Source organism: Abramis brama (genome assembly GCF_963993115.1).
Source record: "Abramis brama genome assembly, chromosome: 3".
NCBI classification, from domain to species: Eukaryota; Metazoa; Chordata; class Actinopteri; order Cypriniformes; family Leuciscidae; genus Abramis; species Abramis brama.
This window is the reverse complement of record NC_139965.1, coordinates 29,340,753-29,353,831: the sequence shown is the minus strand read 5'-3', so window position 1 is coordinate 29,353,831 and position 13,079 is coordinate 29,340,753. Positions and strand designations below refer to the sequence as shown.

Below are 13,079 nucleotides of genomic sequence, written 5' to 3'. Positions count from 1 at the left end.
ATCCAATAAAAAAGCAGTGTTATACACAAAATGCCAAACAGCAAATGTGTGATCCATGCAGAACTAAATTATATTATCTTGATTTATAATGTATCCTCCATAAAAGGAAAAACATTTTATTGCAAATATCAACACTAAAATGTATTCCCACTAAATACAATATCAGACCAGTTTCATTCTTAATGCATTTATTGGCTTTTAACAGATAAAAAAAAAAAAAAAAATTTACATTACTTACACAGCTGAGCTGACATCAGTATTCTTACTGAAACTGCCCAAAACAGCAAAAAAAAAAAAAAATCTAAAAAATGTCAACCATCGTAAATTTCTAGATAAATAAATGAGCTATGGACTCTGTTATTGAGGCCATTCATTTAATTGAACTGCTCCACTATTTACACATCAAACCCATTTAGATCAAACCTAATTAGGACACAATAAAAGTGAATTACTAAAAAAAAAAAAAAAAAAAAAGGATTAACTTAGTCTTACTGAATAGTATTTGTCTTGCTCTGTATTTTACATTAAAACCATTTCATACACAGGATATTACACACAAAGAAAAAAACCCTCAACCCAAATACATCAAGACGCAAAAAAAGAGAAAAAAAGCATTCTGTCCCAGTCTGCTAGTGTACGTTTCACATTAAGACTAACCAAGTTTGTGGGGAAAGGAAAACCAAAGGAAACTATCAAATCTATCAAATTATTTGTAAGAAAACCAAGTTCATCATTTAGAAGATCATCACCTACACAAATAAGTGAGGTGGTTTGTTGTGCCTGAAAACATGTGCAAGTAACATTATTGGCTAGAACCATCTCTGTGCCATCTGTGCGTTCAAGCCTCAGCATTGAAATGAACGAGTGGGGTCTTTAGTTCTATACTGGGAACATGTCTATAGTTCTGAACCCATTAAAGCAGTTTAAAATGATTTTCTTTTAAAGCTGAGCAAGGGTTTTGCAAATGAAGATGAAGTTCATAGAACTGCATCAGAATTCTATACATGTGGTTCGGCGCAGCCACAGTAGCATAGCGCCCCTCCTGGTGGACAGACAGAAGCACTGAAGATTCACGTCTGAAGGGGGTTGTCTTCTTTGCTGAAAGGCTGAGTGGAACCAGGCTTCACCCAAGACAGCCCAGACACTGGCAATCCTTTGTTATAATCATCTGGTCGCCGCTGTAACAACAAGAAAAGGCCATTGGTCACAAACACAGAGGCTGTAATTCATATTTTCACAATAATTCACATTTTAACCAACCCACAAGTACGTAGAACAAGACAACAGGATATATGAGCGGAAATAGTGTTCCACACACACACACAAGCTACTGAATTAAAATGAGGCATGCATTAGATACCAGGAAGAAGCCAGCTTTTACTTGGTTGTGAGGAGCAGTCAGGGGAGCGTCACACACTCACTTTATGTGCAAACATCTTCTCTTTTGCCTCTTCATGCACCGCTGGATTCCACGGAGAGAAGCTGCAGAGAGAAAACGCAAATATTAGATACAGAAAAACAAATGAGATGAGGTCCAGTCTGATGACTCAATGCTGAACTTTCAACCTCAATGAACAACACAAACTCCTGGTTTCATTTTCACGAATGACTTCAGGTTTCAAACAGTACGGCTGCAATTGCACTGCAAGACTTATATCTGCTTTTACATGAATCCCTGTACAAACTAGAATAAATTCCATTGGCAGTGATCGCTTTAGTTTTTTTCAGCTGTGAGTTTAATTGCTTCAAAATCTTGGGCTGCCCACTATTAGTCATCTAAACGTTAGTCGGCGAGAAGAGGCGTAGTCGACCAAATTTGTATTAGTTGGCTAGTCAAAAAAAAAAAAAAAAACCTTGACAGGAAGTGACGAAGTCATGCAGTCAGTGACAGACAGATCATTACCTAATATAGTCTACTTTTATTTGTGTAGGCTCACAATAATAATAATTTAAAAAAAAATTGTGCTTTTGTAAAATAAAGAAAACACACAGGATGCGATTTCTGCCGTCTCACTCTCCGTGAACTGGAGTACGTCATAAAAATTAACCGACACTCAGCGTATAGGCTACTTGCCTCACAGAGTGAGAAATATTTTTATAGGAAGCTTGAAATGCCTACTTTTAAATGAAACAATTCAAATCGAAAAGAAATACTCTCTGATTATGTAATCCATATGAAAGGTGCGTTCACTATAATGCGGAAATGGTGAGTCAGCATCGTCAACTTTATCTTTGCAGCCGACACAGACTCAGAAAACAGTAGTTTATTAATAAACAATTAAAATGTCTCCTTGCTATTTTTTCACCAACACATTCATAATCATTGCTTTTGCCAGTGCTTTGCAGCAAGCTTTTATGTGCGCGGCATACATTTCGCCCCCCAGTATATATTAAAATAGTTAAATTAATATAAACGTGCGATTAGTCGACTAATGGCTTAAATGCATGACTACTAGTCAGCTAAAAAAATTGAGCCGGTGTCACCCCTATCAAAAACGTTATCACCTTGTTGCTGAAAAAAATAATTTAGCTTTCAGTAGCAAAGCTATTTTATGTATAAAAATTAATGGGCCAGAGTCTCACAACAAGTTTCTGTGCTCCTGAATGTTTCTGTGTGTGCAATATCTTGCCTAATATATATATATATATATATATAATAACGTTTTCACCTCAAAATAAGTGAGTTTTAACGAGCGCATACAGGAACGCTGGCTGCATAATACAACAAAGAAAAGCCTCGCTTTGTCCCTCACCTTGTGGTAGCTTGGAATTCCAATTTAGACATAGGTCAGATGTCCAGATATCAGATATGCATCCGAAACCACATTTGATAGAGGCTCTGAACGGATGTGAAATATCTTGTGCAGATTTTTTTTGTTTACATGTGCGCAACAATATCAAATCAAATAATGTCTCAAATAATAAAAACATAGCCTAAGAGACCATAATTATGGAGGAAAACTCCATAACACAACATCTGAGTGTTGTACTTGCCTTATTGCATAAGGGTCATCGATCTTGGGCTGATCGAACAGGTGACTATTGCATAGCTTGACACTGTCTACCACCTTGCTTTTGTAGAGCTGGATGTCTTTTTCATACCTGCACAGACAGCATTGATATTAGTAAGTAAAAGCAGTCAAGACTCAAAGTACAGGACTTCAAAACAATCTTATAACTACTGGGAGGCACAGCTAAGAGGAAATGAATGCAGGGGGGAAAAAAAAAGCTAAACAAGCTTTCATCTTGAAGTGTGAAGCCAAGTCTGAGGTTGGACTAAGCTTGTAAACACCATATGTCTTCAGATGCACAGGAAGTCAAAATAAGCTCAGACTAACATAAGCAATGCCCAAACACGAAAGAAAGAGAGATTGTGATAACTTCATCTCACTGTAAAGCAGAAGCAATTTCAGTGGCTGACACTCTTATCTAGTGACTGTCACAAGTGTTAGTGCTCGGAAGAGGAACTCTGGAACAAGAACTGTGGGGACTACAAAAATGATACAGAATTCACCACTTACAGCACAGCAGCCTCTGGGTTGAGCGGATCCATGGTGTTGATCTTATAGAAGATTGTGCGGGCGTACATAAGAACCTGCCAGATATGGTTGTGGTTTCGTCTGCAAAATCAGAGAAATATACATAAATAAAATCCTTTCCCCATAGTCACAAAAAAAAAATTTTTTCCCTTGTCGTTACTTATTTTGTCTATAAAGCTTTAGAAATATTATATGTAGACACAATCATGCCAATGAAGTACTTTAAACAATTGAAAATGACAGCAGGGCTTTATTTCCTTTTAAACAGACCTCCATTTGGTGAAAGCTCTTCTCACATCCAGCTCGCCAGAGACCGGGTCCACTAGTGGGTGGAAAACTGGGGTGTCGAAAACAACCCTCTGAAAGAACACGCATAAACGCAACAGAAAAGAAAAATATATTAGCTCTTCTGATGACTGCAAACTGAGAGGACAAATAGATACGGCCACAGTGAAAACTTCGAAATTAATTGTTCAAAAGGTTTCGGAACCCTCTGGATCATTTTTTCCAGACATTCACGATTACTGAATAAGCTTATCTATATTCTGTTATATCCAATAGACTTTCTATGACTTAAGTATTTATTCATTTATATGACTTTTTCAAACCTGGAATAAGAAACTCATTGAGCAAGTAATTGAAATGTAAATAAAATAAACACACCTCTGCTGACTCAACAACACTAACTCTAGTGGATCCTCAAACTTTCTGGAAAACCTCAGAGTAGCTCCACCAGGCTCAATCGTGGATTAAGTGCTGCACACATTTTGTTCTTTAAATAGTACAGTATTTTCTTTATTAAAAAAAAACACGATGCTTGTAAAGGCTAATGTTTTATGTATTTGAGGAGCAGAGGGTCTTAGTCTGGTACTTGCCGTCTAGTCATATCCAATTCAGCCTGTGCATAGCACTTCATCTTTTATAACACAACATTTTGGCTAAGTGTATGAAACGACAGGAAAAACTGAGTGCCCACATAGCTACAATAAACTTTGTAACCTGTAAGTTGATAAATGTAATGCGATCCACTTACTGCCTCAACAAAACAAATCTCCAACATTCGCTGGAAAATATTGATAATATAACACGCAAGTTTCTGACCATACATAAAGCCACGCTACTAACTTTAATAAAAAAAATACTGTTTTTTTTATTTATTTCCTGAATAGTAGCGGTTCTACACTAACCTGCAATTTTTGCTGGTTTAAAACACACACAACCACATTGGATTTTACCTGCCATTCATTTTCAAAACTACCGAGATCCAAAAGCTAATGCTAGCACACTGTTACTGCGACTTACCTTAGATGACTTGACAGCTGAGCGAGGGCATTTCACTCGCATTGGATGCATCAACGTTACATTTGCATAGGCTGTACTATTTGAATTCAAGATTGGTTGACTGCCAAATTAAAATATTAAACAGAGCGATGAAATAACATTATGTTGTTAAAGGCAGGGTAGGTAGGATTTATTAAAAATTAAAGATCCAAATTTGTTAAAACTTTCTATATATATCAATACATAATTAAAATGTAAGAACTCTGAAAAAAAGAGTATAAAAATCAAGTGACTCTAGACCGTTTAATCTGTATTAAACACAGCTCATTATTTCGATTCGGGACGAATCAAAGGATTGGCTTAGGCGACTGTCACTCTCTCGCAACCATGGCAACCACCCTTTTGCCACACAGCACCTACCCACTTGCGCGCGACCGTTTGATTTGAGGAGTGCGAGAGGCACGGAACCTGATCACACCTCCGTCCAGTAGATGGCGGTAATGCACTATGTTTGCAAGCTGCCAATAAAATCTATCGAAGAAGAAGAAGAAGGCACTGAACCTAGGAATACCAAAACAATGGCAGAGAAAGAGCAATCTAAATTTACAGTACCGGCATATGCAGTTAGTGAAGGCAAACCAGGCAAAAAAATGCCCCTTCCCCTCCGCTTGTCTCAGGTAAATAATGCGTCCTCTAGCTCAGCGGTCGGAGTCGCGCGTTCATGTGTTTTGGGGACGTGGCTTTGGAAGAAGCACAGAAATGAGGGGGTGGAGTGAATGGAAATAATGAGATGTCTTTAAAACAGTCGTGAGAGGTCTACAGACACTCGATTTTGATACTTTCTTTTTCAGAGTACTTACATTTTAATTATGTATTGATATGTACATAAAGTTTAAACAAATTTGAAAAATAAAATTTTTAGACCATTTCTACCTACCCTGCCTTTAATGGTAATTTTAAATTGTTCAGAACAGTTAAACTTGATTTTGTTTTTGTTTGTTCCTGTAAAAATTGTGTTCGTTTCTGTTTTTTGTTTTCGTTCCTTGAACCTGTTCAGAGCCAAGGCATCCAGTAATGTTCTGTACCTAGACACACCCTGATGTTATCACATCATCAGTAACACTGTTACAGAATTAAGATTGAAGCATTTCAACATTCCATTTGCCATTAAAACAATGAATAAAGACGACAGCAAGGTCTGTCTTTACTATGGTTAGCTTAGGCAATAAATTAGCCTGCAGAGGTGGAATCTGGTGTCTTTCTAGAAACCAAAAATTATATAGAAAAGCTGTTTATCACCACGTTTTTTTTGTTGTTGTTGTTGTTTTTTACAGACCTATACATGACAAACATAACATTTCAAATGTTGTAAATTGTAACCAGCTGATGGAAAATAATCTAATGTGCATTTTAAAAATGTAAACAATCTGTATAAGGTAACTAGAATTATTCACAGAGCAGATGAAATGCCTAAAATCATTTATCATTAACTAATTAATCTTCTCTTTTCTTAAAAAAACAAAAAGGTTTGAAATGTGAGGTTTATCATTTTATGAAACTTTTTGTCAAACTTTATTTAAACATGTAGTACATGTTGGTAGATAACATGTTATGATACAAGTTACCAACAAACATGTTTTCGTAAACTTAAAACCTGTCTGTCATTGGTAATGTTATTATTTTAATGTTTATCTAAAAAAAAATAATAATAAATAAATAAATAAAGTGCACAGCGCTGCTAATTTTATTTGTTGTGTGTCAGTTTTTGATATAAAACTTGGTGAAATGATTTCACTGTGTGTATCAGTACTTTTTAAACATTTCCAGCACATAATATTGATCATTTTGATCACTATAACCATGATATGTAATTTTCATACCATATCATCTCTACATCACAACAAGTCATGGATTGAATGAACACAAGTAGCAGTGCCCTGGTCATGTTACGACAAAAAATTCAGTGGAAAGAGTAAAAAGAGTAAAGTGTATACTGTACTTACAGGACAGTCTCCATCTGGGTAGTTATCAGGAATGTAGACGGTGAACTTAAAAACACCATCTTGGTACAAGCCATGTCGAATGAAAATCACACCAAACCACACTGCAACAAAAAAATAGACATTGATGTATACTTGACAGAGCAAATCAGCAATACAGCAATCAATTTAACTCTTCAGCTCAGTTATTGGACATTAATAATTCCACACATTATCCATTTGATACAAAAACTGCAATAAAAAAAAACCCACAATGACTAACGCTGCCTTCCATTCAAAAACAAATTTCCACCAATCCTAGCTTTTTTTTTTTAAACATATTGCATTTTATTTCCTTGAATGTGTGCATTTATCATTAATCACGCCAGCATATTCACGTGACAATGCATCCTCATCATGACATAGTTGTAGAATTCCACACAAGGTTCCAAGTAGAAGTTAACTGACTGCACATTCTGTTGCACTTTTCCAGGCAGGAAGTTGGAAATTCTTTTGGAGTTGAATGGAATGCAGCATAAGAACATTCTGCATGAGAGTGGAGGAAGACATCCTTACTCAGTGCTGATCGGTATGAAGGCTGTACATAGATACCAGGGAGCTTCTGCTTGATCACCAATGTGCTGCAACAGAGACATGGTCACAATTGTCCATTTCAACAATACACCAAAAAATCTAAATATTGCATAACCTAAAGATGGGAAAATCAGAATAACAAATGTGAATAACAGGTGTGATGCATATTCTTAGATGGTTAGGTTACATTAACATAAAATCTTGTTCTATCTTGGGTATGTTTTGGGATGTTTTATAGTCACAGCTTCATTTAAATCAACACTACTAAGAAGTCACAACTATTACTGCCCAAAACCTTGTGGAAGCCTGTGGATCTGATCTCCTGTACAATTGGAATTAGACAAAAAGTGTGCACATCCAGCAGGCAAAAACCTCAACGAGGGTTTCATCAAAAACACAGTAAAAACATTAATTTTGAACATTAAAATGAAATTTATTCTTGTAATGGTAAAGCTGAATTTTCAGCATCATTACTCCAGTCTTCAGTGTCACATGATCCTTCAGAAATCATTCTAACATGCTGATTTGGTGCTCAAGTAACATTTCTTCTTATTATTTTTATAATCAATGTTGAAAACATTGAAAAACATTTTTGAAGGATCATGTGACACTAAAGACTGGAGTAATGACGCTGGAAATTCAGCTTTGTCATCATAGGAACAAATTACATTTTTAAATGTATTCAAATTGAAATATTATTACAATTTAAAATAATTGTTTTCTCAGTATTACTGTTTTTACTGTATTTTTAATTAAATAAATGCAGCCTTGGTGAGCATAAGATACTTCTTTCCAAAAAAAAAAGTAACGTTTCCAAACTTTTGACAGGTACTGTAAGTCTGTCCAATGAAGGTCACTTTTGGTGAGAACAAGCAATAATTTATTTTTCTATTTATGGAGCTGTGTGACAACTTCCTCATGTACAATTATCAACGAAAGTCAATGAATAAGAACGGGGCATCACTCACAACTCAGCAAGCAGCGAGTACTCCAGGTAGAAAGGGCCGTACGAGGCGTGGGTGCCATTGGCAGACTGTGTTGAGGCCGGAGAGGCAGCTTTAGTGATGGGGATGGCATTCTTCGGGATGGAGGGAAGCTGTTTCTTACCAAACGAAGGACGAGCTGGACTGGCTCTCTGCTCCCCTGGACCACTCTGCTCTTCAGCGTCAGATCTCTGCACACACATGCACCAACAAATGAAACTTATAGTTTTTTTACTCTTTCTTTGTTTGCAAGTGTTAATGGTTTAAACATTTGGAATTCCCAGGGGCAAATTTCGCTAGTACTCAACCTGCCTAATAACGTTACTGTTCTAGACCATTTCTTCAAAGAAATACATTTTCATTGCAGTAAATGTTCTAGTTAATGAAACAAGCAGTTATACTTTTTAACTGTAAAACAGTTACTAGAATCAGAGAATGAGCTTTATAACAAAAAAAAGACAATATCATATTTAATTTTCTTTTGAATTTGAGTGAAATGTCTTGATAAGCCAAGTCATGCTATTCACCCATTATAAACACTATAAATCCATATCACAGAACTCAGAATTGGAGAACCCTTTGAAAGTTTGTTTCTTTTTTCTTAATTCTTCTTTTTTAAACTTTTTTCTTAATGATTATGCATTAATCTAACAATAAGCATGATCTAGAACTGTTAGACTCGCCTAATACATTTTACCTCATTTGAATCCATTATGCAGAATTTCTCTTAGCACAGAGAGAAAAAAAACCCTGCAGACTCCATCTGGGCCTCACTATAATTCAAGAGACGAAAGTAAATATCAGACACCAGAAATTCACAAGCAGTAGGGGCTAAATGGAAACTAACACAGCAAACGGATACAGCACATAGCCTCTAATAAAGCCAACGACAAGAAGTTACAGCTGAATAATCATAGAATACAGTCAAAATACACCTTTCAAAGAAATTACAAACAGCTAGTCTAAGTGTCTACCATAAATCAATGAGACAAAGCAGTTGGGTCATGAGTCAGCATCTATTAAGAAACAGCTGAATTTAACGTCTTTATGACAGCTGTGACGCCACGCCACACCAAAGTTAGGACGACAACACCTCTGTAGTTTGCAACAAACAAACTGTTACTTTTTTTCTAAGTTGAAAGCATTAATTGACTGCAATTCTCAGACTTCAGCAAGAGTTTAAAACAACCATAACTTCAAAACTAATCAATGTTTTTTTAGGAGAGTGAGCCACTAGCCTAAAAACGCCCTCCTCCACCACAAAAGCTTGTGACTTTAGAGAGGCTGATCTGTGCGAAATCACCTTTAAACCCTGAGCCTCCCACGTGAGTTCCTTATTGAAGTCACCTGTTGTAAACCATTCCATTCCTCTTAGTCTGTGCAATAGACTTCAGGTAAAGGACATTGGGATATGCTGCATAACAATGTCAGGCAGTACCTCAAGATTTATAAAAAATATATAAATCTTAAAATATAAATATATATATATATATATATATATATATATATATATATATATATATATATATATATATATATATATATATATATATATATATATATATATGCCCACTAAATTCATATATTTGCATCACATGTAAAAGGTACTGTCATTTACAAGACATAGAGGTGGACTGCCTAGAGTTCTGCTACAAGACCCGAGCTCAACGGGTCCCGAAAAAACGTAAAATTTTTGGGTCGGTTCAGGTTTGAAAAAATTAAACTAAAACGCACTCTCTCGGTCACAACACGGCAGACAGGTTCGGGCCGGATTCAGGCCTCAAATTTAACAGCACCGGTTGGGTCAGACAGGATCAAGTCAAGCGTTCTCAGGTACGGGCCAGGTTCTGGCTTAAATTTAAAGCCTGTTCAGACCTTTAGGACTGCCATACTTTACCTTACGACCAGCGTTTGTCGACATGCTCCAGAATGGGTTCATTACTCATTGAGCTCTTGATGGGTGTATGCTTGTCCACTTTTTGGTGGCATCCGAAGAATTCGCTGTGAGAGAGAGAGAGAGAGAGAGAGAGAGAGAGAGAGAGAGAGAGAGAGAGAGAGAGAGAGAGAGAGAGAGAGAGAGAGAGAGAGAGAAGTGCTGATGAGAGCCTAAATATTTGAAGAACACAATGGGCAACCTGATGCTGTATGGCAGCTGGTGGCAATCCAATCCCCAATAACCATGTTATTGTCGGTGCTAGTGAGAACTTCAGTGAGCTACAGTATAATGTGGGGGTTTTCAATCTTTTAGATGCCATGGACCCCCAAATATGATCATCCTCATGCAAGGGACGAGCATCCTAACAGTCAGCGATATAAAGACCCAATTTATACTGTGAACAATTAATATTAGAAATGTGTGTAAAACATTATTTAGAAAATTACATTACTCATTTTTTTACTCCCTATAGTACTTTAAGACTTATTAATTAATGTTGTATTTATTTATTCTTATTAAACAATTTGTACTTATTTCACTTATCACTTAGAGCCAGATCTAGCAGGGTCTTAAGAAACAAACATTAACCTAAACTAAAAAATACATATACAATTATAACCAAGGTGGGTGAAATTTCAGTTGTAACATGACAGATGTCAACGCCTGGCACACAGGAAGAACCGCCTCAACTAGAAACAAGAGCTCTGACTCGTAAGACAATTGCCTTCATGTTTACCTGACACCCACTGCAGACAGCTTTGTTTCATGACATGTACACTTTAGCGATTAATAAAGTGTTCTCTAGGTGAGAACACAGTTTTTAAAGCAGGGTTTAAGGTACTGACACGGTAACTGGACTAGACTAGCCTTCATTTAGCAAAACCTCCGTAACAAACGGGCTTCCACTTACCTGCGACAAATACTGTCACCTGGTAGAAGACATGTCACACAGTAACTTGTCTAGATGTTAAATAGTTCGAGAGTGTTTTTTTAATGCCGCACTGTTAACCAAATCACCGACGACACTGTTATCCGAATAATCTCAGACAAATACTGAACACACCTCTAACTAACTTGACAGGAAAAGGCGGGACATAAACACAACTGAGGGGCAGTGATTGGATTTAATTGTGATTGACAAGCTCTTCACCCTATCAAATATTAAATACAAAAAAACCACAAGGTTAAATGTCTCCAGGTTAACGTTTAGACAGCAAATATTAGGTACATACCGATCATTTTAGATCATTTAAAGTCTAGGAATGGCATCTGCCGCAAAGTGTCGGAAAGTTGTTTTAAATCAGCTGACAAAATACGTTACCTCCTGTGTTGTTACCTCGAGTTGTGAGCTGAGCGCATGAACGGACGCGATTTGTAAACAGTACAACAATACATTGCGTATCTCCGTTAAACTTTCATTAACATTTCTACATTACAATGGAGTTTGAGAAACTTACCGTGCTTAAACTCAGGACATTTCACACGTTTTTAAAACACGTAGTATCCACCCTCCCAGTTGACTGCACGGAATGGATTCGCGTTCTGTCATTGGCTTATAGAGACGCACGGTAGATTCTATTGGTGCTTTTCCCTGTATATCATATCAGACCAAGGTAGTAAGCTAGGATTGGTCCCTTTAATCGTGGTTTAATGTGAATTTATAAAACAGATTCTTGGGTAGCTTTATTAATACATAATAAGAGGTCAATTAATTACGAGCCTCAGTTAAACTTTTAAAGTTAACCATTTCTTTAATTTAATATACATTACTTGTTATAATAATATGATGTCTAATAGTTTTCTTTATATTAGTTTTATAAAACAATACTTCAAATATTCCTGCGCTTTTACACGTCTTTTGCAGGTGAAATATCAGTTATCTTACAAAAAAAAGAAGAAAGTTTCCACATCCAGGGTTTTAGAATAAATACATGTTCAGCATACATTGGTATTGGCAAGAGATGTGACTGGTTTTGCAATGCCCCCTTTAGGACAACAGAGGGAGTCAAATACTCAGAATTAAAGTAAATCAACAATCTCCCCAAATAACTGCCTAATTTAATCCTCTCTAAATAGGCACATACTAGGCTTTTACTTTGAAAAGTAGTCGTGTCCTTCTGGCAAAACTGTCATTGATGCTGTCATTACATGGTCAGAATGTTTTTATAGACAATTTCATGGTGGCCTACTGCAGTAACTTATGAGTTTTCCTGTTTACTTCTGGAGTAATTGCACTGTAAAATTTGGCACCTGCTTGATTGATTGATTGATTTCTTGAGGGATATGCCTAATAATAATTTATGAGGAACATAGAGGAAAAAAAGAAAAAAGTAATTTACCGCTTCACCGATTTACCTAATTGAGGGAAATTACATTGTCCAGGACTGAAAGTGGAAGTTAATTATTGACTTAATTATTGTTTCATTATCTGATTCCATTTTGTTTTTCAACACAGTCTGTTAATATAAGTAATTGGCCTGTGGTTTCTTGATGCAGCCAGCCCAGTAAACAAAGCAAGGTCACTGACTCACTGACAGAATGATTTTGACTGGATCCCAGTGGCATTTCTAAAATATAAATGTTGGACATGAAAAAGGTGATTTCACTCAGCCTCTAATGCTAATACCCTCTGGCCTACCTGACCTGGAAGTGTTAATAATGTTAACAGCATAGAAAATGACATAATTTGGCACAATCTGATTTCAAACTTCATGCATTTTTTAATATATTCTGCTAAGAAATAGTTTAATATTTGTGTGTATTTTTC

General features: G+C 36.3%; 1 protein-coding gene across 8 annotated transcripts; it reads right to left on the bottom strand.

The window, feature by feature from the left end:
• Nucleotides 1-167: 167 nt before the first annotated feature.
• aktip (akt interacting protein) lies at nt 168-11,874 on the bottom strand. 8 transcript variants are annotated; one of them, XM_084109003.1, is made up of 11 exons: nt 11,770-11,862; nt 10,274-10,377; nt 9,074-9,149; nt 8,362-8,567; nt 7,376-7,440; nt 6,824-6,924; nt 3,810-3,898; nt 3,522-3,620; nt 2,995-3,102; nt 1,382-1,482; nt 168-1,178 (listed from the first exon to the last, which is right to left on the bottom strand). In XM_084109003.1, exons 3-10 carry the CDS (start codon nt 9,086-9,088, stop codon nt 1,410-1,412), a joined length of 756 nt encoding a protein of 251 aa, XP_083965129.1. In that variant the 5' UTR covers nt 9,089-9,149; nt 10,274-10,377; nt 11,770-11,862; the 3' UTR covers nt 168-1,178; nt 1,382-1,409. The 8 variants fall into 8 exon arrangements, with proteins under 8 accessions (XP_083965129.1, XP_083965125.1, XP_083965128.1 ...); XM_084108999.1 differs by having other exon boundaries at nt 1,422-1,482; XM_084109002.1 differs by lacking the exon at nt 11,770-11,862 and adding an exon at nt 11,223-11,379.
• Between the last annotated feature and the right edge of the window lie 1,205 nt (nt 11,875-13,079).